At 34.4% G+C, this 25,807-nt stretch overlaps 2 protein-coding genes and 1 pseudogene across 5 annotated transcripts; 2 read left to right on the top strand and 1 right to left on the bottom strand.

Moving 5' to 3' along the window:
* Positions 1-1,701: 1,701 nt before the first annotated feature.
* Positions 1,702-7,781, bottom strand: LOC100785922 (uncharacterized; annotated as a pseudogene). The gene is made up of 14 exons (XR_005890290.1): positions 7,704-7,781; positions 7,512-7,587; positions 7,272-7,414; positions 5,908-6,021; positions 5,157-5,226; positions 4,805-4,971; positions 4,435-4,718; positions 4,087-4,363; positions 3,576-3,714; positions 3,346-3,479; positions 3,098-3,253; positions 2,533-2,798; positions 2,348-2,445; positions 1,702-2,247 (listed from the first exon to the last, which is right to left on the bottom strand). The product of XR_005890290.1 is annotated as an uncharacterized protein (transcript).
* A 2,260-nt stretch (positions 7,782-10,041) lies between these two features.
* Positions 10,042-25,704, top strand: LOC100776659 (E3 ubiquitin-protein ligase SHPRH). 3 transcript variants are annotated; one of them, XM_006575316.4, is made up of 21 exons: positions 10,044-10,300; positions 11,065-11,902; positions 12,080-12,295; positions 12,443-12,504; positions 12,960-13,416; positions 13,698-13,898; positions 14,191-14,446; positions 14,838-15,078; positions 15,176-15,345; positions 15,434-16,003; positions 16,884-17,053; positions 17,668-17,884; positions 17,969-18,169; positions 18,577-18,693; positions 18,905-19,147; positions 19,959-20,163; positions 20,815-21,026; positions 21,492-21,643; positions 22,229-22,478; positions 23,695-25,201; positions 25,284-25,704. In XM_006575316.4, exons 2-20 carry the CDS (start codon positions 11,085-11,087, stop codon positions 23,950-23,952), a joined length of 5,016 nt encoding a protein of 1,671 aa, XP_006575379.1. In that variant the 5' UTR covers positions 10,044-10,300; positions 11,065-11,084; the 3' UTR covers positions 23,953-25,201; positions 25,284-25,704. The 3 variants fall into 3 exon arrangements, with proteins under 3 accessions (XP_014624484.1, XP_006575379.1, XP_006575380.1); XM_014768998.2 differs by lacking the exon at positions 22,229-22,478 and having other exon boundaries at positions 10,042-10,300; XM_006575317.4 differs by lacking the exon at positions 10,044-10,300 and having other exon boundaries at positions 10,307-11,902.
* On the top strand, positions 25,061-25,704 carry LOC100776129 (uncharacterized). The gene has a single exon (XM_003519170.5). The coding sequence runs from the start codon at positions 25,061-25,063 to the stop codon at positions 25,562-25,564; it is 504 nt and encodes a 167-aa protein (XP_003519218.1). The 3' UTR covers positions 25,565-25,704.
* Positions 25,705-25,807: the final 103 nt, after the last annotated feature.

Below are 25,807 nucleotides of genomic sequence, written 5' to 3'. Positions count from 1 at the left end.
ACAGTAAGATCATAATATTACTAGAGACGTTGATATTATTGTCGGACTACACATGTGAGCTCGCTTAAAGGTAAGAGATAAGTTTATCGCAATTGGTGTTAGAATGAACATGCGTAGGGATCCTTAGGGAATTGAGTTGTGGTTTATTTTGGTATGTTTATTGTATTGTAATTCTTAATGTATGATTATAATTGCGAGATTGTTATATTGGGATCATGAAATTGTGATTGAAATTGTATGTAAGTAATAAATTGAATATGTGATTAATTATGAGATAACATGTTGCATTGATATCATAATATTGTTATTGAGATTGAGTATAAGTGCAAAGTTGAACATGTGTTAATTTGTGAGATACACGTAAACATGTGATGGTAGATTGTGACATTATGAAATGTTAAATTGTGGACATGAGTGTGGTTAACATTAGATGTGACAATACTTGTGTTATGAGTTATAAATTATACAATAATATGATTGCTATTTTCCTTGAGAAAAATGTTTATGCGAAGTGTTAAAGAAAAAATGTAGGTTTCCTAGTTAGGAACCTAAAGTGTTAAATTGCATCATAATGTATTAAATGTGTTTGAAACACGAGTGTGAGGTCGTGAGTATTGTATAATTCATGAGCAGTGTTTGCGTGCAAAAATTATTTTAAGGGTTGGACCTGAATTAGGAAGGTGATACCTTAACAAATCCTTCGGAGTCTAGGCCTTGGAGGGTAAAGACACTCGGTTTGAGTGCTCCTTTAAGTCTATGTTGATCTCATATGGTTGGAACATTCTCGCAAAACAGAGTGATCCTGACTAGTCACCTTATGATTTTACTTAGTGAAAGTGACCTAACATACTCATTGTTTGGTGTGTCTTGTTATCTACTCTTAAGCGTTCCAGTGTAATTTTTCACTGACATGGTATCACATTACATATAGACTTGAATCTTAGTATAATTGTTGCATAACATCTACTAATTGTTTATTATGAAATTGATAAGTGTTATTACGTCTTGACCCAAGTGTGTGATTTATGTGTAATGTGATTGATGATTGAAAAATGAATTTTAAATGATAAAGTAATGAAATGAGGTAAATTATATTAAGTTGAATTATGTTATGAATACTTTTATAATTTATTTTGATTATGTCTTTATTTATTTGTATTTTTTTTAAAAAATGTGATAATTTACCCCCTGGGTGTTATTTGTGTTTAAATTTTGTGATGATTTCGAACCTTATGTTTGTTAAAATAAATGACTAAGTGGATGACTTTAAAAAAATCTCATGCCAAATGACTGAACATAATGCTCTGATAAGATGTGACATTGAGAATGAATTTTTATTTTAATTGCATGAAATTATTTTATTTTATTTTACCTCACTTATTTAACAAAATTTCTTTTGTAAACTTTGAGTGCCTTGTTATGAACCGAATATGCTTTTAATAAGTTTTATTTGATAATAGCGAAGTGAATGAGAACATTTTACTCACATGAATTTGTTAATCTGTATTTTTATATGTTTTATTTATTAATATATATGTCGAGATAGAAGGTGTCACAATCACCGGAAAAATACTTTTTTTCTAGTCCTAGATGACACTCTTTGCCCACTAGATAAGATAACTATTATAATAAGACCACTTTATATTAATCCAACCTAACCCCATTATTTCGAAGAGGCACAAATATACACCACCTAATAAATGATAGATCTTAATTTTTCTTAACTAAATATCGAACATTGCTTACAATTAAATCTCCAATAAATTCATGCACACACAGATTCATATATACATACATAATCAATTACTCATCAATTTTCTCATGACCATATGTGCAGGGAGTGATAGATATACGAAGACACTGCATAGGTCTCTACACATTTATCGCATGTATGGTCTGTGCGTCTCTCTCCACACGTCCTGTGATGTTAAACACTAGAACGAGAGGATCAAAATCCATAGGGGATGCGTTAAGTGAGAGCACTGGAATATCCTATTGTGAGTGAGCAGAGAAAATCCCAAACATTGGATTTTGCATGACAGATCAAGATTGAAAGACATAGACAAACACACTATAGTGTGGATGCCACTAGTATAAAAAGTAAAAACTGATATGTGCTCTTCAAATCTGCATTCACCTCCGTAGTCACACATGATTGACAAGTGAGTATATGTGAGTTACAATACTTGCCTTAATTGATGAGAATACTTTTTCCAAATCTCTGGCAAAGGTCTTAGCATCAACATCCTGGTTTGAAACATTAGAACATTAACAGATGGCAAATGCACAACAAAAGGTTAAAATCATATTTATAAATATGCACAAAGAAGATAAAGCTCAAGCATACCAAAGTTAAGAAACCGAATATGACCATCATGTAGAAGCCACAGATTTCCTGCATGTACATCTGCATGAAACAATTTACATGCAAGCAAACTTCCAAACCTGCAACATTTTATACCGAGATAGACAAAGTTCTAGTTAAAAGAAGTATAGGATTGCTAACTGCAAAATAGAATTTCAGAGTCATACCACACATTGAGAGCAGTTATAAGGCTGGTTTCTGGATTAGAAACTAATGAACTTATGGAGTCTAGGTCAGTAAGAGGAACTCCATATAGTCTTTGCATAGTTAAAACTTTCTTTGTACTGCAGTATTGATACACTTTTGGAGCTGTTGCATTCCCTGTGAGTCCCATTGTTTCTAAATATCTCCTGAAAGCCTCAATATTTGCAGCCTCCTTGTAAAAATCAACTTCTTCAAGCATAGACTAACATATATCTTTGACAATACCAACCTACTAAAAAATTGCTCACATTACAAGAAAATTCTGCCCACGACCATTTATTTACAATGAAGAAAATAAGAACAGATAAATGTGAAAAAAGAAGTTCTAAGTTTTCTTTTCTATACAAGAAACTAAAAAGAACAATGAATTAAGTACAATGGATGAGATTAAAGGATGATAAAAAAAATAGGCCACATAGTTAAGAATTTTATTCAGTGTTTGGGAACAGATACTTCAGAAGGAAAAATGCTATTTTCATGCTGTAGCAAAAATATCCATGTAGAGGTATAAGTGCACATACTGCTTACTAGTGATGTTCGGCTTATTTCAGGACTCAAGAACTCCAATATCCTAGCAACAACATAAACAAAATTAAGATCTGCCACTAATATGTCCTCTATTCCAGGTTTTAAGACCTTTATAACCACATCCTCCCAGGAGCCTTTTAGCCTTGCACCATGAACCTAGATGTAATATATACCAAATGCATTAGCAGCCACATAGTAATCCGAATAAAAAAGTTTGGGAAAGATAAATATAGGTGTACAAGATATACCTGTGGTATAGAAGCAGAAGCAACTGGTGTTGGGTCAATGTATTCATAAACGCTTTCTAATGGCTTTCCTAATTCCTTGCGCAATATAGATTCAATTTCCTCAAAAGGAACAGCATTGGTGCTGATGCTATGAACTACCACACAGAAAACCAAATATAATGTTAGGAACCAAGAATTGAAATGAGGAAAAAAGAAAGGAGTTTATTGACTAGGATGAGAACAGAAAATACGAGAAAAAACTCTCTCCGTCAAGGGTTTTCCCTTCACAAAGGATTTCTCCTTTCTCAAAGAGCTAATGCTCAAGTTACAATGACAACAAATCTCCCTCTCTCCTATCCTTCTTCCCTTATTTATATCTAATAAACCCCACTAACTAACTCATTAATAGTCTAACTATCTTAACTAACTCTCCCTTCTCCTTATATTCTAACAATACACCCCTCCTAAAAATCAGCCTTGTTCTCAAGGTTGAAAACAACCAATTGATAACATATAGATTTCATGTAACTGTTTCCCCAAAATCTACTTGCACAGTACCCCCCCCCCCCCCTCCATCTTCATCCCAATTTGCATATTTTGACAAAAGACTTTCATTGGCCTTCACAGTCAACTGAATCACATTGCAGCCACTCATTGATTTTTCCTTGTTTGCATTATATGTTGGGCCAAAAATGTGCTCTTGGCATGGATCAGCGCAGTTTGACCTTAACTTGTGTTGGGTGAATGTCGTATGAAGCACACTATTGGGGTTCGAAACAAAGATGCAATTCGAGCCCATGGGAGTTTCCCAACTTGAGAGATTGGGTGGTCTTTGACTGGGGACTCTTCAACAACTAGCTCTGCATCTCCAGTGCCTTTGATAGAAATGTCTACCCCTGATGATTTTCTGTTTGCTGGTTCCAAGGATGATGATGGGCTGACTGACTCTTCCTCAAAGAAAACAAGCTCCTTCTCTGGCTTCAAGGATTCTGCTGATCTCCCTAACTTGCTCTCATTATTGTATTTATTGTTTCCAATGCTTGATGTAACACACAAACAAGGTGATCCTCTTTTGCTTCTCCCTTTGTGCAACCCCCAAAGGTGGCTAACTGCACCTTTCTTGTCCAAGAATGAACCTCTGTATTATCGCCGCATTCTGACCCACTCCCTTCCATGGTCTTATTGACATGATTGGGTGAATGGGCATTGATCTCCTCTTGAATGCTTTGCTTATTCGTAATCTTGTCCTCTAACATGATGTCTTGTTCCTGCATCCACCTCTCCAGCCACATCTTGATCTCTTTTATTCCCTCAGTCTTCTTGATGTGAGAGGGATGCGTCTCCATCCTTTCCTCATCTTTCACCCTTTTCTCTTCAAGAATGATTTCTTGACTCTTCAGTATCTTGTGCAGTTTATGCTTTAACTGTGAAATGCTGGCCTTGCAAGAATGATGTCTTGTTTGACTTCTTGATTCTTCACCAACAGCTGCAACATTTGCTTATGCTCGGATTCCTTGCTTGTCCTCTCTTTCAAGAACACTGTGGAAGTCTCCTTTTCTTCAATGTGGATTTCCATCTCAGTTTGCTCTTCTTGCTTCAAGATACTCAATCTTTCAAAAGATGTGGTTACCATAGCGATCTCCGAATCTTTTGATCAAAGCTGTGGAAAATGACTCCCAATTTGAATCTGGGTTCTTCTGGCTCCAAATGTAGAACCAATGTGTCGCAGTACCCTCCATGCTCATGAATGCATATTGCTGCTTATAGAATGAAGGAATTTCTTGTATCTCAGAATTTTTCAGCCCTAGCAATCCAACCAATTGGGTCTGTACCCATGAACGCTGGCAGTTCCACCTTCTTAGCCCAAATTTGCGCTTCCTCCATCTCTAACACTGGCTCTCCCTTAAAGATCCAGCAAGTCAAACCAATTTGTTAGGAACCAAGAATTGAAATGAGGAAGAAAAGAAAGGATTTTATTGACTAGGATGAGAAGAATAGAAAATAGGAGAAAAAACTCTCCTCCAAGGTTTCCCCTTCACAAAGGATTTCTCCTTTCACAAAGAGCTAAGGCTCAATCTACAAAATGAACAGATCTCCCCCTCTCCTAACCTTCTTCCCCTATTTATATCTAATAAATCCCTCTAACTCATTAACAAACTAACTATCTTAACTAACTCTCCCTTCTCCTTATATCCTACATATAACCATCAATATATTTTATATAAAGGTGTGTGCCATAAGAATATCAAGTATCAACTATCAAATTAGGAAATAACTTCTGTGTTGATAAAAACATCATATATTTTTTTTTTTGGAAAGGTATGCAAAAGTATCACTATAGGAAGATAGATCCCAACTATGTTGGCACCTAACAACCTATCAATCATATGCAGCAAAACATCATATTATGCGGCTATAAAAGAAATTGGATCTGCAACTTGCACTACTCTTCTCTGACTAAAAGTAATTAAATATGGATCATATAGTCATTTTACAACAAAATAAGCATCATCATTTTTAACTCATAACATTATGAAATATAAACTAGGAGGAGGTGGAGTAAGAAGGGGAATCCACTCATACCTGACCCAATTTGATATAGGTTGCACCCATGCGCTCAAACAGCCTCCTCAAATAAAAGGGGAAGAGTAAACCAAGCTTCAGTTCAGTCGGTAACCCAGTAGATGAATTTGCTGACTACAAATGAAAATGATGCAAGAGAATTAATAACTCTGTCCAAACTTTTTAATAAAAACACAAAAAAAAATTGAAAGAAGTAGAGGAAATGAAGAATATTAACTATTTTTAAGAAGAGAGAAGATGCACAATTTACAAAGAAAAAAAAAGTGTTGGCAATGTAAACTGCAGCAAGATATTGCAGACCTCACCTTATACATCCATAGTAAAATTACATTTCTGTTTCCAACAGTATATGATTCAAAGAAATATCCTCCTTTAATTTACAAGTATGGACAGGGGAGATAACTTGTAAAATCAATTCCATAGTCCATACCAGACTAGTAGTTGACAAATGGCCTCAGCCTACTCTAATTCTCTCGCTAAGAAGACAGATGCATTTGCCTGTGGCTTGGATACAAATTCTAAACATATAAGGAGCATTTGGAAGAGTTTATATATAACTTATTTAGACTTAGGCCCAATTTAGATAAACTAGTCAACAAATACTTATAAGAGAAGAAACTGAGAAGGTAAAATAAATAAAACTTCTCTCATAAATTATAATCAACTTAAGCAGCGCACAAAAGATGATTCTATTTTACTGGAAAAGCTTGATTCACTTTACCTCTTTATTTTCTTCTCCAAACAGTGTTTGTTGAGAAGTTAATCCAAATTGGCTCGTATTTTGATATAAAAGCAATTAAATGGGTATTGATTAACATTAGAAAGTGACACTTTCTTACTACTTACAAGTTTTGCTTAATTCAGGGTCTTTTTAGATAAACTTCTCCATAAGAACTTAAAAAAGATAAAAGAAATAAGAAAAAATGAAATATGTTTCTCCCTAAGCTAAAATTAGCTTATGCATAAGTTAAAAATCAGCTTTTGAAGAAGCCAACATGATAGAGCTTCTATGAATTAGCTTATCCATAAGTTAATTTGAAGTGTCTTTTTGAGAAATTTATCCAAACAGACCCTGAATGACGCACTCATGAGTCATGCACAAGCTCTTATTGAATCAAGCTGTTGACCAATCCCTGTCATAAAGCACTTATGGTTTGTAAAAACTTAAAAAAAAAATTAAAATAAGTGCTTCTTAAAAAAAATGTTTTTTAATAAGCAGATAAGATTTGCTTATCAAAATAAGCAGAAAACAACATTTTCTTGTAAGTAGAAGCAGTTCAAACAAAATAAGTTTAAACAAACTCAATTTTATTAAACTGTTGACAAAAAAAAAAAAAAAACATGTGATGAAGTGTTGCGGTTACCTTAGAGACATCAGTTAACCACTCCTGACCAACGCCAAGGAAGGCCTGAACACCTTGAGCCAACCTAAGGACACCCCTGGGACCAGTGTTTAAGGACGTCTGCACAATGTCCGCCACCAGGTTCGGCAGCTTCTCCATGCTATCTGACACAACAACAACAACAAGAACACCCATTTCGTTAAAATTGAAAAGCGAGTGAGTGAGTATATGAAAAGTGAAACGAAGGGAAAAAGAAGGAACCTTGGAATCGACGAGAGGAGAATAGGTCTCGCACTTGCGCATAGCGAGAGAACACAGTGAACTCCTTCTTCGACGACTTGGAGCGGAGAAAATTATATAAATCAAGTCATGTTTAAAACAAAAAAAAAATCATAAATGCAATAAAAATTGCTTAAAAAATGAATATCATAAATAATAAGAAAAGAATATGACATTAATGTTTAGAGTACAGGCCCAAAACCTTCGACCCTTCTTTCTAAATGTGTTGTTGCTCATTCCCGTTAGGCTTAGGCCGAAGTGTTTGGCGTTTCCTTCTCCGCGCCCGCTCACGCTTTGCTGACCTATCGCGTGGTAAAGAGAATTTCAGGTAATCATAGACTTACTTTTCATATATTTTTTCATCTTGTTTACATAATTTGTTTGTTCGAACATAATTGATTTTTATAATTTTTATAAATCAGACAAATTTTACATCTTAAATTAATAAAAAAATTCAAAATTATGTTCAAAAGTAAAAAAATATCAATTTTTTGAAATAACTAATTTATCATCAATTAAATATTTAATTATATAATTTATCTTTTACTTATAATTAAAAGTTAAATTGGGTCTTTCAATAATTAAAATATTCAATAAGATCTTTTCATTATTTAAAAACGTTCAATAGGGTCCTTCATTTGTTAAAAATTCAATCAAATACTTTAATTGTTTAAAAAAAAATAAGAAGACTATTTCAAAACTTTTAAAAATTACGAACCAATTTAAAACAAAAAATAAGTTAAGAGATTATTTGTAAATTTTAACTATTTAAAAATTACTAAACTAAAAAGTAAAAAATGGGGATAAATAATTAAATTTATTCATAAAAATATGTTACGACAACAAATTAATCACTTGAAGATAAAAAAAAATACAAATTTAATTTATAAATGTGAAAAAATATGACAAATTAATGTTACCCTTCATGAGACAATTTTATTATTTAAGTTAATAAAATGCTTTTCATACTCAGCATCAGCTTAATCTTGCTACGAGATGATCATTTTCATGTTAATTAACACCAAACCAATCCTCCTAAAATTGAAGTACTCACAAATATTATTACTTTTTCTTTTTTATTACTTGTAAGAAACTTGATGATCAATTAAGTCAGATGGTGTTGTTGAGAACCTAAAAACCAATGTTTGTCAGATTACTTACGAGAAAAGAAAGAAATTGAACAAAAACAATATACTTGTACACTTTGAAAACCAATTAGCAATAACAAATACATGATCACATTAGCATCATCCTTCACTAGTGCAATTTCAAATTCTTGAACAATAGTTACTAACTTTCTTGATGCATTCGGATTGCAGCGGTGCCGCCAAAGAGGAATGCTTCTGCTGCAAGTCATCATCATAAGGACATCAAGAATCGGGAAGGCTCGCTCGCGAAAATGGCCACTGACGAAGGCTTTGAAGTTCCGCGGCGGAGAGTGTCGATCGATGAACACATCCTCGACGCGTTGGCTGCCGGTTTTCAATAGACTTAAGACATGCCTGAGTACCTCAGTAACAGGGTTGTTAAAACATGGCGGCTTCTCCGACAACGTTTGATATGCCACCAACCAGTCCGTCGGCGACGTGCTCTTCAGAACCGCATGACGCGTTGCAGTTGCATTCTTCGTTCCCTTCTATGTCTGCTTCAGATCGCAAGCTTTGCCACTGTCTGGAACGCCGGCGAGCCGCGATGGAGATGATGACTACTACATGTTGGTGGCGTTGGTGATAGGATCAATGGTAGTGAAAAAGAGAACTATAGTAATAGTGATAGAGATAATTTGGTGACACTTGCAATAACACAAGGATATGATAATAGGAAATATTAATATAATAATAGTAGTGGCCAAAGTACCAATATTAACAATGATAAATGATGTTTTTTTAATTGTTAAATTACAATTTTAATCTCTTTTAATTTTTTATTTGTGATTTTAGTGCATCAATTTTTTTAAATTTAGTTCTCTTATTATCAAGTGCATGTTTTATTCATGGAAAAGTCAAAATTCAATCAATATTATTAATTCATATTTTAAATAAAAATTGAATATATCCTCCTTACTATTCTCTTAGCCGATAAGAATATTTAAATAATTATAATTATAATATATATTTTTAGAAAAAGTAAATAAACCAAACACATATTTTAATTATTCTTGAAAATATAAAAAGATTTCCAATCAATTATAATAGTTAATCAACATATTTTTTTTCTTCAAAATATCAATAAATATTAAACGTGTAAGTATTGAAATCAAGTTTAAGTCTTATTTCTTATCGATAAAAAATATTAAAAAAATAACTTTTTCATGTTATATTCTCATGAATGATAAATAATAGTTCATGAAACAAACACAATATATATTATATTATGTAAAATTCAATATAAGATAAATTTAGTTGAATTAATTAAATATGATATACATAAAAAAACTATGGTAACTAGCTTAACACTAGTGCTTTTTATTCCCACGAATGAAAATAAAATATAGGATGCGGGTATAATGGTCATAGGCAAAATCAAAGTCATTCCAAGACCGGTGGATTCGTAGCAAACAACGTGTGCGGCTGCAACAATAGCACTGATCCAACACTCAGACTCCGAACTCCTCCCAACAGAAACAGAAGCAAACAACACTCTTGTTGTTTTCGTATTCTGTCTATCTAGCTATCTGTTTCTCTTTCCCATTTTCGCAAAGTCGCGCGTGCGGCTCACTCTCCAGCTGCATGCTCTTGCTCTCACGCTTCCTCAATTCATGCTCTCTTCAGGTTCCAATTCCAAACCCCCCCTTTTATTTTTCCCATGCAAAAATTCACGTACAGCACTCATTGCTGTATTGGGTCTCTGAAAATTAATTCAAAGTTTTTGACTTTGGGTATCATTAGGCTATGGCGGTGTAATTGATCCCTAGCTCTTACCCATTCAATTGTGTTCAATTTCACTCAAGGCCTTGTTCTTTTCAACCCCTTGTTGCATACTTGCATCCACCAACTCCTGAATGTTTCTCATTCAATCTACTTTTCCTTATGAGCTTATGTTTAATTATTGTTTAGTTTTTTTTTTATATGTGGGAATCGAAAAGGAGTTTACAATAACTCATGCGCCCATCTCAAGCAACCGAGCTAGACCACTTGACGATTATTGTTTAGTTTAGAAATGTTAGGAACACACTCTTTTGAACACACATTCTCCTATTGGTTGAAATTGATTGAAAATCAATAAATTTTGTTGGTTCCTCGTTATATTAAATGTTTCTCTCACCTGGTGTTGTAGTTTACAATAAATTTCAACCAAAAAAGTGTGCCAGAAAGTGTGTTCCTGTCATTTCTTTTGTTTAGTTAGTTCTTAACTTTCTATTATGGATTTATGATAGTATAAGAATGGTGTTTCATCTGATTTTTGTTCTTATGTTATTTTGAAACCGAAGTTCTTGTGCCTCCATGTTGAGCTTCAATTTCAATTCTGTAAAATCATAAGTAATTTTTCTATTGTAATATTTTATGAAATATAGCTTAGCATTTTTTTTGGCCAGTGGTGAATTGGTGATAAGTGATGGGTAGGCAAAAAAGTAAACCACAGCGAGCAGGCGGGATAATACTAGAGACAAATGCTGCTGCTGAGACAGAATTGGATAAACAAAATGTTATAGAAGGAGGGAAAGAAACAAAGGGTGATTCTAGTGGCATTGATAAACCTTATTTTGTTGAGGTTGATCGGTGTGGTTGGTTATCGAGTGAACACCTTGATATTTCTGAGGTTGTTTTGAGTGATTTAAATTTGAGAGAAGGTTTTTCTGGTTTTGAACTGTCTGAGGATTTTTATCGGGATCAGCAGTACTTGTTAAGATTTCAGGTTTGTAATGTCAGTAATGTTCTTGGTCGAATTAAATTAGGGCATTGGCCTGTGATACCCTATACTGATATTCATCTGGAGTTTGTAAGAAGAGTTACCATTGACCATGTGGAAACATATACAGTGTTGTTATCTGGTATTTTTGATGGACCTGATGAAGGTGTTACTGGTCTTCTTCACTTGGCAAGTTTGAAGTTTGTTACATTGAGGCCAGTTCTTGGGGCTAGGCTTTCTGAGGAAATTTCCTCCCTCCGGATAAGGGTTGAGGTATTAAAGAGTGCCTTTGATGCATGCGAGTCGCTTCTTGATAGTTCTAGACAACTATGGAAAAAGAGTATGGTGAATGTAATGTCTTGGCTACGTCCAGAAATAATGACTTCGGAAGTTAGGTATGGGTTTGGTACCTGTATGAAAATGGAAGTTGATCCGCAGATAGAGATGGCAGATGACACTTGCAAGGCAAGGAAACATGCAAGGTTCGATCCTGCAGGTTTCTGTGAAGCCATTAAGCCTTCAAAGTAAGTTAAACATTCTCTTTGGCCTTGATTTCTGATTTAAGGGTAACAATAATTGGTATGATTGTCAATTGATCGTATGATAACATACTTCAAACTTTACCTAAGTCTAACAATAATCAATCTCATGTAAAAAAATTGTTTAGCTTTTGGTTTATCTTATGTATATCTTGTGTACAGATCAGAGCCAATGCTCAAAGATGACATACCAGAGTTACTTCCTAAATTGAGGCCATATCAACGGCGTGCAGCTTTCTGGATGGTAGAACGGGAGAAAGCAGTGGAAGAAAGTCGGGGTGAAAGAGAAAGGAATCTGTTTCATTCTCCATTATGTATACCTGTGGATTTTCTGGACACCAGTTCTCAAATCAGTCAAATGTTTTTCAATCCATTCAGGTAAGTTTTATTGACCAGTTTTCAAAATATAATATCTGTGTTCTTATTTATTGCATAATTCATGTCCGGGTGGTCTCTTTGTCTCCCCCAACTATTATGAATTCATTCTTTCTTCCCTTATGCTTATTTGAACTACAATGGCTTCAGTGGAAGTATTTCATTGTGCCCAGAGACTTCTTCACCTTATGTATTTGGAGGCATTCTTGCTGGTAGGTTCCAAGCTATGTTGCAGATTTCATTTTTTTTCCTCATATAATCATGTGGATCTTTGCTACATTCTAGTTTTGAAAGATTCTAGATATTTACCATGTTAGTAACTAATGTTTTATACTTTTATATGTCAAAAGAGTCTTTTTGCTAGTTGGACTCTCTTGACATATCAATGAATTGACCATTTTGAATAACCCATTGAATCTGGTGGCTTCAAGATCAATATGAGTCTGGTGATAGCATCCTGCTGTTGAAATCATATCTATTATTTAATTGAACCATTCTTTACCATCCACCAAATAGCTTAGGTTTTATGTAGAGGTTGGTCTTTGACTTAGTATTAGAGTTGGTCTATTTTGATATTATTGACAAACTGTGTAGGTGTTGTAGTTTTCCTTTTTTCAGTACAAGTGAAAATTCTGTCTTCTATGACTAATTTTTTTTAATGCAACAGATGAGATGGGGTTGGGAAAAACTGTTGAATTGCTTGCTTGCGTCTTTGCTCACCGTAGACAAGCATCTGGAAGTGACATATTAATTGATTTAGAACCCCAAGCTAATGGGGACCAAAAAGTCACTCTGAAAAGACTTAAAAGAGAGCGTGTGGAATGCATATGTGGAGCTGTGAGCGAAAGTCTTAAATATGAAGGACTATGGGTTCAGTGTGACATTTGTGATGCTTGGCAACATGCGGATTGTGTTGGTTATTCACCTAAAGGAAAATCTTTGAAATCAAAACAAGGATGTGAAAGCAAGACATTTAAAACCACCATAGCTGTGAGGGACGGAGAATATGTATGTCAGATGTGCTCTGAACTAATACAAGCTACTGAATCTCCTATTGCCTCTGGTGCCACTCTCATCATCTGCCCAGCTCCTATTTTGCCCCAGTGGCATGACGAAATTATACGGTATAAGTTTTTCTTAATGAAAATTATCAATTCTGTTTTTATTTTATTTTATTTTATTTTTGTGTGTGTTGCCTCTAGGAGGACTTGGTCCTCCCACTCTGTATAATGCTGGATAAGGTCCTATTTTTAGTCTTATCTTGTGTGGACTGCAAAGTAATGTGCTTGCAGCCATGCTTTAATAATGTTTGTGAATTATGATCACAGAGTGCAATTCCTTTTTAGTTTTTAAATTTAATTAATTATACTCACAACTGTCTCATTAACTTTATTTGTCATTGTAGCCATACACATCAGGGCTCCTTGAAAACTTGTATTTATGAAGGTGTGCGAGACACATCTTTTTCCAATACGTCTCTGATGGATATCGGTGATCTTGCCAGTGCTGACATTGTATTAACTACATATGATGTGCTTAAAGAAGATTTGTCCCATGATTCTGATAGGCATGAAGGTGATCGGCACTTTCTGAGGTTTCAGAAAAGGTTTGCTCCAAAGAGTGCCATATTCCTCCTTTGTCAATATATATTTATATCATATGTAGGATATTTTACCTATACATTTCTAGATGAGTTTGAAATTCACCGTTCTTTTCATTCATCAGGTTTTCATTTTGTGTCTTTGAGGTGTTATATTTTCTTTATGATTTCTAATTTTTTAAAACCTTTACAACAAACCAAGAATATGGATACTCATGTTGTATATTAGAAAAAAAAAATAGATCTCAGTATGTTCATTATGGTCCCAAGTATTCTAGTAGCCTCTTTTTCCTTGTAGGTACCCAGTTATCCCAACTCTTCTTACAAGAATATACTGGTGGAGGGTTTGCTTGGATGAGGCACAGATGGTGGAGAGTAATACTACTGCTGCAACTGAAATGGCTCTAAGACTCCATTCAAAGTATCGTTGGTGCATTACTGGTACCCCAATTCAGCGAAAGCTTGATGACTTGTATGGACTTCTAAGATTCCTTAAAGCTAGTCCTTTTGATAGATACAGGTGGTGGACTGATGTTATTCGAGATCCTTATGAGGTATTTTATCTGTAATATAAACTTTTATCTTTTATGTACTTGTTGCTTATTGACTTTCCTCATTACAATTTTTTTTTTCTTTTAAAAAATTTAATATTTACTAGGAATTTCAGTTATATTCCCTTATGGTCGTCTAACAGCAAAAAACAACATAATAGTCTTAACCGGTATAACTAATATGGAAATCTAAGTCCTATTTGTATTCTCATTTGACATGCTATAAGCTTTGTGTGTTTAGAGACAATCAGTTGCCTTTCTGCAATATTGTTTTTGTTTAAATATCTCTAATTTTGTCATGTCCTAGATCTAAATAATCACTTCTACTTTCTGCAGAGTTCAAAAAGGTTTGTATATTTCATCTATTCTTAGTGATTACTCCATACTTATGCAGAAGGAAGATGTGGGAGCTATGGAATTTACGCACAAAATTTTCAAACAAATCATGTGGCGTTCTTCTAAAGAACATGTTGCTGATGAATTGGAACTTCCCTCCCAAGAGGAGTGCCTCTCTTGGCTTACACTCTCACCAGTCGAGGAGCACTTTTACCAGAGGCAACATGAAACTTGTGTTAGAGATGCCCATGAAGTTATTGAAAGTTTGAGAAGTGATATTCTTAATAGAAAAGGCCCAGGTTTTTGCCCAGTCTTATGTAATTTAATTTAAGTCATTTGAAAGTAATGTGCATCCAGGGTAATGATTGAACTTGCAATATTTGATGTGGATTCCAGATTCTGTCTCTTTGAATGGTTCTTCTGATCCTTTAATCACTCACACCGAGGCAGGGAAGCTACTGAATGCTTTGCTGAAGCTTCGCCAAGCTTGTTGTCATCCCCAGGTTGGAAGTTCTGGGTTGCGCTCGCTGCAGCAGTCACCTATGACCATGGAGGAAATACTAATGGTATGTTACTTGGAAGGATTTTTGAATTTTTTTTTTTTTACATACAATATACATATGTCTCTCAATTGTTATGGAACTTAATCTGTAGGTTCTTATAAGCAAGACAAAGATAGAAGGTGAGGAAGCTCTCAGGAAGTTAGTTATTGCTCTGAATGCACTTGCAGCTATTGCCGCAATACAAAATGATTTTTCTCAAGCTACATTACTGTACAGTGAAGCTCTTTCTTTGGCTGAAGAGCAGTCTGAAGATTTCCGCCTGGACCCATTGTTAAATATACACATTCATCATAATCTTGCTGAAATACTCCCACTGGTTCCAAACTTTGCTCTAATATCGCCATCCAAAGGAAAGCAGTTCTCTGGAACTTCTAAATTTAAGATGACCAAAAGGCATTTAAGTGTGAAGGTTGAGCATTGTCATGAGAAGAGGCAAAAAATAAGTGGTTGTGATGACGTAAATGTAACAGTGCTGTCAGAACCATCAGATGTTGCATTTAGCCATTCAGAAAATGACTTAAATGAGGATCAGGAATTTGATAGTTTATCAGCCATCAATTCTCTGATAGCAGAATGTGAAGATTCAAAACAGAAATACTTATCTGTCTTCAGTTCGAAGCTATCTACATCCCAACAGGAGTTTCAAAATTCTTACACGCAGGTAAATATCTTCATTGCTCTGAAGAAAGAATTTATTCATTTATATTGAACTTTGAGAGTTGCTAATGAGAGCCCAGTCTAGATTCTTGTAAACATAAGTTGATTTTTTCCCATGGAATGCAAAGAGATCTAAGAAGTCTGTGTATGTTGTATCATAAATACCCAAAATTGGATATAACCAAACTATTTCATACTACATTGATTCCTAATGCACAGTTTGTCCATCATTCATTTAAGCCACAGCAACCATTTCTATGACCATTTAAGTGACATTTGAATGGCACAACCTAACACCTTCTTACGAGATTCTTCTAACAACTAACATTCTATTGTAAAGACGGATAGACATAGTGATGCTGGTATACAGACTCGGGACTGTCCTTTTACAGACGTAGATTTTAGGCTAAACTAAGAATTAGTTAGAGAGAGAAGATACGGGGAGGATATTATGGGAATTCCTTTCAGCTTTCTTAGCTCATAGCTGGGCCAAAGGTATTATCCTTGGTGCATACACTGCCCTTATATTTCTGTAATAATCTTTTTCCTTTCCAAAGTCAAATAATCAATACAGACCTCCCTCTTTTTAGATAGGAAGTTGATTCCTATCAAGGACTAACCATTCACCTTGGTTCACTCAGTTCAATTTCATACAAAATGAATCACTGTACTTGTGCCTGCCTTCTGTTTGCATAGTTAAAAAAGAAAAAGGGAAAGAATGCAATATCTGTTGCTTATACAGGCCAAAAGAAGAAAGTATGTCACTGATCTCGTTTCCTTTTTATTATATTCCTTATATAGTGGGATAAGGCTTGGTTGTTGTAGTATCCCTCCCTCCCTCTCCTGGTTCTATTTTCTGTAAATGACATTTGTACTTTTGGTAGGTCTGTAATGCATATCATGACAGCAGAACAGATCAAGATACATTTTGGTGGTTAGAAGCACTCCATCATGCTGAGCAGAACAAAGATTTCTCCACTGAGTTGATTAGGAAGATTGAAGAAGCCATCTCAGGAACTTCAAACAATTCAAAGTCATCAAGAGTAACTGCTCGGTCAGTGATGCTATGATTGTGTAACACAATTGTCAAGTACTGCAATTTTGTCATAATCCATATCCTTAACTTTCCAAGTTATGCTTGATCAAATATGTAGGATCACCATAAAAAAAGTTGCTGAACAATGTAATACAGTTAGAACTGATATCAACAACATACTATTTCTTGTTATGAACAATGTTCTAGTATGTAGGTATTAAGTTACTACTGGTCATTTTCAATTATATGGTGTCAATGACCAACTTTTCTGATTGCTAAAGTTGTTAGGCAAAAAGTACATTAACAGTTTTATATACAATGCAAAAACACATTTTAGCTTGTGCTGAAATTCAACTTAATTATTAAGAGAGGGTGCAGCAATAATTGAACTTCTAGGTCTAACCACTTGGTTAGAGAGGCTTTTGTACCATGTCATAGACCAATACTTAATAGCTTAAGCTATCAGTGAAGGTTTATGAATGATTTTAAACCTCTAATACATGGTTTTGGGGGAATCTGCTATTGTGCTACAAGATTTCAAAATTCCTTGCTAATAGATTTTGATAAATAGCCGCTAGTAGTAAATTGACTATGGCATGCACTATTACTAATGTGTGTAACTTCTAATCCAGTTTCCGAAGCATAAGCTCTCTGAAGTATCAAATTCAGACAGCTTTGGACCAGTTAGAGGCCTCTAGAAAAATGCTACTAGATCGACTGTTAGAAATTGATCAGACAATGGAAAAACCAAAAGAAGAAGATATTGAACGTGTGGGTAAATGTCGGAATTGTCAGCCTAATTGTGATGGTCCCCCTTGCATTTTGTGTGAACTAGATGAATTGTTTCAGGTTTACCACTGAATTTATCTATCAATTTTATTCATCCTGTATCTAATGAATGTAATATGGTCTCATGGTTTATTTTTTCCTCAGGATTATGAAGCAAGACTCTTTGTTCTTAAGAATGAACGTGGAGGGATAATTTCATCTGCTGAGGAGGCTGTAGATTTTCAGAAGAAAAACTTTGCATTGAATCATTTCCTCTCAAAGCTATCACAATCTAATCACAGTTCTACAGTATCTGATATTGGTCATGAAGAATCAAAGAAAAGGAATGTTGGACAAAGAGTTGTGGTTAGTTACTTTATTTGATTGACTTTTGCTTTAGGTCATAGACAAGTGCAAATTGTTTATACCTCCTGTCTCTCTTGGTTTTCTGTAAGGATAATACTTCTCTTTTGTTGATATAAAAGATTCAGTGTCTATTTAAACAGAGTCTGGAATTGTAATATGCCAAAAAATGAAATGAAAATGGAAAAAAAAGACTCCTGAATTTCTCAATTCTTGTGAATTGTTGTATTAAATTGCGCTGTTGCCAATGATCCTCACTATTGTATTAAAGGCACCCTATGGCAAATAGATTTGGAGGCTGACCATCGATGATGATAGACTCATTTTTCATTTAAGAAAATTTGGCTAGTATTTAAAGTGTGTAGCATGTGTTTTTTAATCTTCCAAATTGATTGTGTTGAGTTTTTTAGGTTTCAAAATCAGCATCTGAGTTGGAGCTAATTCTTGGAGTTTTAAAGAACTACTGCAAGTCTCGATTAGGAAGAGACAGTGTCTCAGCTGCCACCAAGCATTTACATGTTTTTGAGGTATAGTCTGATGAAATATTTTCTACAGATGGTATTCCTCTAGGAGGTATTAATCTAGAGTGTTTAGTTTTTCAATATTAACCTTCTCTCCTTCCAAAAAAATAAGTAAACTTTTTCAGGATAGGTTATTGTGCTTTGGAATCTTTTTAAAAGCTAAGATTATCTGTATTTTGATTGACTTGATTCTGATTCTGTGTTGTTGAATTGTAAGGGAATGCGAAAGGAGTTTGGCCACGCAAGGTCTTTGGCATTAGCTCAAGCTATGTATCTGCGTGCACATGATGAAATAAAGATGGCAGTTTCTCGTTTGCACCTAAGGGCGAATGAAGATGATAAATCTCTTGATGCTTTAGGTGAAAATGAATTAGCTGCAGCTAGCTCAAACTTTTCCCATGATAAGTTTATGTCATTGACCATGTTGTCACAGATAAAAGGAAAACTCCGCTACTTAAAGGTATAGAGAAATAACCCTTAGAAATCTGTATATATTGAAATTGTTTTCTCTTTATATATATTTTGTTAAATTTCTAAATAAAATTAAAAAAATGGTCACCATCGAACAATTAATGACGGCTATTAAGTTTGCTGAAGTTGATGGGGGATTAGATTGTAACTGAAATCTTCAATAACTTTATATATATATATATATACACACACATTAATGATTGAGAGGTATAAAATTACTCATGGGCCTTCATATAACTATTTTAGGAGAGGTAGAGGTTTATGACAAAGTGGTTAGTTTAATCCTTATTGTTCTCATTCTTCATAATTAATTTAAAAATTTCAGCACTAGTTGGGCTTGTTTTTTGTCCATGCTTCAGTCTCGTAGGGCACTTGCATGAGGGGATATGTAACATGTTTGAGATATAAAACCATTTGAGAATTGGTTCTTGACAGTAATTCAAGTGGCCAAGCTTGTTAACTTCAAATTTTTTGGGGGGAGGGAGGGGGGGAATATCATCCAATTTCATATATTATTTTGAGTAAATTGGCTAGATTGGAAAAATTCATTGTTTTGGTTTTTTTAAAGGTATTTCCTTTTTCATTTTATTGTTTTGGGAAGCAAAGCAAAAAATACCTAGTTTAAGTTCATGATCCACCTGCGGTTATTTCCTTCCTTGGTGATTGTCATTTGCCAATCCAACTATAATATAAACATGTTATTTTTAAATTGAACTGAGTTTCCTCACTAAGATTTTGTGGAATCTATGATATTTTTTCTTCTGATATGGATACCTAACCTAAGCTGAACCATTTTTCAGGGTTTGGTTCAATCTAAGCAAAAACTGCAATTCGAAAGTCCAACTAGTTCTTCATTCACACGAGAGACAACTGCAACGCCAAACTCTACAGAAGAGAAGGATGCACTTTTATCTAAAAGTGACGACGAAACATGCCCAATTTGCCAAGAAAAGCTGGGCAAACAGAAAATGGTTTTTCAATGTGGGCATGTTACATGCTGTAAATGTAAGAATTATATGAGGAAACTTTATATTATCATTCTTTAGTTGTGGTTATAGATTTAATAAAAGTCATTTGTCTTCACCTAGCAACTTAAGCTGTTAGGAGAATTAGTTCTTGACATTGTTTTAGAGCCTCAATGATCAAGTAACGTAGAGTTTGATCCTTGTTCATTCTTCTAAACAAAACTTTGAATTTTACATGCTAAATGAGTCCGTGTGCTATCCACACTTTAAGCTCAAATTAAAGGATGGTTGTGTGTGAAAGGGCATGTTAGAGATGTAATGAAGCCACTCAATTGTCATTATCTAATAGCTTAAGATTTTAAGAGTTAGTCCTTGATAAGCTGTTTTGAGTCCTGGACATGCTTCAGTTTGTGTTACCAGACATATAGTTGCTGCTGATAGAAGATATTTTATGTTTCTTTTGTCTTTTCTGCATTTCTACAAAAATACTGGGATATAGAAATAGCATTGATCATATGCGTTCCTCCATGTCCACATAAAACAAGAAATAAAGCAAATAGTATCAGGATGTGCAGTGTGCGCTCTTCTAGTGTTACTGTCATGTATCTGTGTTCAACAGACAAATGGTTAAGCATTTATTGACTTTGAAATAAATTTCATATGAAAAATAACCATTCATCTATTTGTACAGGTTTATTTGCTATGACTGAGAAAAGACTTCAAAATAGCAAGCTTCATAATTGGGTGATGTGCCCTACATGTCGACAGCATACTGATTTTGGAAACATTGCTTATGCTGTTGATGCACAGCATGAATCTTCCGATCCTTCAGTGCTGCATCCAATTGACAGCAGTGAAAAATTTGAAGCATCCATTAGTGTTAAAGGTTCATATGGAACCAAGGTTTCTTTCTATACAACAACTTAAATTCTATTGATACCCTCAAGATAAATGAGCATACTTCTTTTCTACATGTTCTCCTGCCACTACCCTGGGATACACTTTTTTGTCTTAATTCTGAACTGGCATTGGTTTTTACTTAATTTTTTACTGCCTTACTGGAGATTTTACTTGTAATTCAATGGAAAAACCTTGTATGGTGTCTGAAAACTATTCCAATGTTTGTCTGCAAACCTTTTTAAGATTATTTACAAAAGAAGACTTTTAAGGTTTTTCAAAATTTAAATAACCATTATAAATGTCTAACATTGCTCATAATATATGGTTGCTCCATCTCAAATTCCACATTGTAAATTGCTTGTTTCAGCGAGTAAGACATTCTTTGGCTTATTTGATTTATATATTACATCCCTTATGCTCTCTAACTCTTGTATTCCTCATCTTTTTCTTTATTTGGATGTTTTGTAGATTGAAGCAGTCACAAGAAGAATCTTGTGGGTAAAGGCTAATGATCATAGAGCAAAAGTTCTTGTATTTTCAAGTTGGAATGATGTACTTGATGTATTGGAGCATGCCTTCGCTGCCAATAACATTACCTATATTCGGATGAAGGGAGGCAGGTATGATAATCTACGCAGTTACTTTTTCTCCATTTATTTGTGTATTTATACTGGACTACTAGACATTCATTTGGAAAAAGAAAAAAAAAAGGATACTGGATAGGCAAAGAATAAATTATGACTAAGATCCTATTGTGGTCCCACACATTTAATTTCTTTATCAATACATTCCTAACTTTATACCTTTTCTCACTTTGGTCTCTCAAGTTAATAATTTGAATCAATTTGATCCCCCTGTCTATATTTCCATTAATCACCTAACTAATGATGTGAGTATAACGTGGCATCTAACATTACATTTAGATCATGATATGGCATTTAAAATTTTGAATCCCTAATTTAGCATATTTTGTGGGATTTAACTAATTTCTTGATATTACCCTTTGTTAATATACTCCAAGTCCAATCTCTCATCTCAAAATCACAGATTGCTCTTGTTACTTATCACACTTTGTTAAAATTTCTTATGGAACCATGTAGGTTTTTGTGTCAGTTAAGAAGAATGATTCAACTACATTTTAGACAATTTGCCAATTTCAACTTCATTATACTGATGTTATTTTGGTTATGAATTTTTGAGATCAGAAAAGCACATGTTGCTATCAGTCAATTTAGAGGAAAACAAAATGGCACAAAAAAATGTGAGGGGTCAACACCAAAATCTATTCAGGTGTTGTTGCTTTTAATTCAACATGGAGCCAATGGACTCAATCTATTGGAAGCACAGCATGTAGTCCTTGTAGAACCATTACTCAATCCAGCTGCCGAAGCACAAGCAATCAGTCGTGTACATCGGATTGGACAAAAAAATAAGACCCTCATTCATCGTTTCATTGTAAGTTTCATAGCAGCTGGTAGTTTATTAAGTAAGCATTGTTACCTCTCTCTCTTGTTAGATTTCAACTTAAAACCAATTTGTTCTAAGTGAAGTTGTCCAACAGATATATAAGTTGCACCCCAAGAATTAAGGTAGGCGATGTGGAACTTCCTAACACCCCCCTCCATAGATGCCTGCCAATACAGGCGAGCCTACTAGAATAGGCAAGAACTAAGATGGGATATAGGCTCTGATACTATGTTAGATTTTAACTTAAAACCAATTGGCTCTAAGTGAAGTTGCTCAACAAATATATAAGTTGCACCCCAAGAACTGAGGCAGGCGATGTGGAACTTCCTAACATCTCTCTCCTTCATGCGTGCCACAACTCAATTGAAACTAATATCCTTTTATGTGCCCTTGACTTAAATAAACTGTAGATCATTCTTATTTCTTAAGAGACTGTTTGCCATGGGCCCATGGCCTTTGAAGATTCTCAAAGGGTCTTGTTTTATTAAAAAACACCTTTTCCATCCTTTCATTCAGTAAAAATTAATTTAGTTAATAGTTTTCCAAACACCCATGAATATCCCAGTTCTCAAAAGTCATCTCTCTATCCACTATCAATCAGACAACCTGCAGAGGAGAGCAGACCATGGATTTAATATTTGTGAGCTTCATTGTTCAAAAACCTTAAATCCAATTCTTAGTTCATCTTAAAGTACCAGCCTTTGGAATTTGGAAACTGATTATATGTCTTGCAGGTGTCAATATCTGTGTACTTATTGTCTTAAGTAACATAACTGCTTAATATTCCTGAAATAGGAGTGAAAGTTATATATACATTTTGCATGACATATATATAGCAAGTTACACCTTTGAGGATGCTTCAACAAATTTAAAGTTATTAGCTTTCTAAATTCGTCCTTCTAAAACATAAGTAAAAGTAAGTAGAGTATATCAGCATTCGTGAATACTACTAACATACCCTACTTATTTTTTAAGAGTATTTTAGCAAGATATATCTTTGAAAGTATAATTTAACAAACCTATTGCATCTTCTAATATACTCCTTGTTCTGTTGCTTCCAATGTTCTGAATTTTTAGTTGTCATTGTATCTTCTATTCTATCCCATGTATCTCTGCATTACTTGAATTGTGACATTTGTGTGAGTGCTTATGAATTTCGAAGTCTGTTCTTATAAATTTATAATCTTGTTCTTGCTTGTGTTAGGTAAAAGACACGGTTGAAGAGAGCATATATAAATTGAACAGAAGCAGGAGCAATCATTCGTTCATCAGTGGGAACACTAAAAATCAAGATCAACCTGTTCTAACCCTGAAGGATGTGGAAGCCTTGCTTTCTAGAGCACCACTAACAATGCCAGAAAGTGATGAAAATCCTAACAGGGACACGAATCTTAGACACTTGCCACCATCAGTGGCAGCTGCTGTAGCTGCTGAGAGGAGACTTAATGAACAAAGGACATGATTTTGCTTGCTTCTCTCTTAGTTCAATAGATGGAGTTGCATTGCATTGCAAAGATTCCACTAAACACAAGTGCAGTAATTTCAAGAGGCTAGAGGAGATGCAATGCAATAATAACCTTTCAGCCGTAGATCCTTCTAACCAAAATTCTATGGTATAATATCCATAAATTTATTTACTCTTGTACATATAATTAGATATATTTTAGTTGAGTAGAGATCTGTATAATATTAATCCTTTAGGTGAGCTTTGTTACTCTATTTGTAAACCTCTTGCACGGTATAATGGCTTATACTACAGGCATTTTAATTAAACAATGAAAAAAAAATCCATAGCAGTTAAAAGTTAACTGTTAACCAAAGAAGGTGCAGTTCCTCCATCAAATTCCAATGTTCCCTTTTTTTTTTATAAATATATTTATGATAAAATTGTCTCAAATCTTATGGTTGGGATTGTGCACCTGTTTTACAAATGTAGATACGCATTCAACGTAATGGTATTCCCATTTTTACTAGGGCTGAACGTAATGTATCATGCTATTAACTAATTAACAAACTGAGCTATTTACTTTTTAATTAACTATTTAACTAACTTAATTGCTATAAAAAATAATAAGTTATCAATTAACTAACTATCATTTACGCCATATTGTTTGAGATATCACGCGTTAAAGATAAAAAAAAAAGGTTATTTGAAGTAAATCTTTTTAGATAACTATATATTTTTGTAATTCTGTCATTTTTGTAAATTTAATTTAAAGTACGTTACGATTTGTGGATTTGAATTAGACCTATCTTTAATGTTAAAAACACTCCCACTTAAAAAAAGAATTAGACCAAACTTTTGGCAGGAAAATCAGCACACTTTTGGTAGTAGATATGCATCACTCTTTTTAACACGTGGCCTCTTTCTTTGTTCCAGAGGACATCCTCCAATGATCTCGAAAGCCCTGTCACTATGCTAGAAAGATGGCACGTGTATATCTTAACCTGGTACTGACACGTGGACACGTTGGTCACCATCACTCTGCTCAAACCTCGTATATATATAACATCTCAACACAAACATTCATACATAATCATAATCCTTCCAAGTTCCAAAGTCCTCAGACATGAAAGGGTCTTTATATGTTGCTGATGCCCACATGTTAGCCACTTCTTCTCTTTCTATGAGTAATAAAGCCAACAACCCTTTTGTTCTTCCTTGTCAAACCCTTGTCTCTCATAGTAGTGTGAGAGATTTGAGCTTCAAGGTCAGCATTTCTTGGCCTTACCATGCTTCTTGTATTGTGCAACGACAAAAGAATAGTAATAACAGTGGTTTTGTTGTGGTAGGGTGTGCAAAATGGGGTTTGGAAGCTGAGATGAAACCACAAGAAGATGATGAGGAAAAGGGTAGGAGTAGAATGGCAAGGTTTAGACACAAGTGTGGAGAAAGAAAGGGGGTTGTGGCGCTGTTGGAGTGGTTGGAAAGGGAAGCTATAATGGGTGAAGATGTAGGAAAAGAGCCTACTGATTACAACCGAAGGGCTCAGATATTTGATAGAAGTTCTCAAGTGTTCCAAGCACTCAAGGAACTCAACAATGATGTTTTCCCACAAGAGTATTCAAAGTAAAAGGAAGTAGCTTTGGATTGATTTTGATGCCATCTTTGTATTTGAAATAAACAAATAGTGGCATACTGTATCATAGAATTAGGATGCTTTGATGCATTACCAAGTAGCTTATTATAGTACTCAGAATCCTCTCTCTTGTACATGCTGTGTCTTTTTTTGCTTTTTGATTGTTGAGAAACCAACCTATATATCCAAAACACTTTGTTGACCTTCATAATCAAATGAAGAATCTAATCTAGCTTT

The sequence above is a fragment of the Glycine max genome, chromosome 2 (assembly GCF_000004515.6).
Source record: "Glycine max cultivar Williams 82 chromosome 2, Glycine_max_v4.0, whole genome shotgun sequence".
In the NCBI taxonomy this organism is placed as follows: domain Eukaryota; kingdom Viridiplantae; phylum Streptophyta; class Magnoliopsida; order Fabales; family Fabaceae; genus Glycine; species Glycine max.
This window is presented reverse-complemented; position numbering and strand designations above follow the sequence as displayed.

Bases quoted from the DNA above. Each gene is read 5' to 3' on its own strand.
- LOC100776659 (XM_006575316.4), top strand. From the start codon at position 11,085: ATGGGTAGGCAAAAAAGTAAACCACAGCGAGCAGGCGGGATAATACTA. The intron at 13,417-13,697 runs GTATAAGTTTTT...TTGTCATTGTAG, and splicing joins TGGCATGACGAAATTATACG to CCATACACATCAGGGCTCCT. The intron at 18,694-18,904 runs GTATAGTCTGAT...TTGAATTGTAAG, and splicing joins AGCATTTACATGTTTTTGAG to GGAATGCGAAAGGAGTTTGG.
- LOC100776129 (XM_003519170.5), top strand. From the start codon at position 25,061: ATGAAAGGGTCTTTATATGTTGCTGATGCCCACATGTTAGCCACTTCT.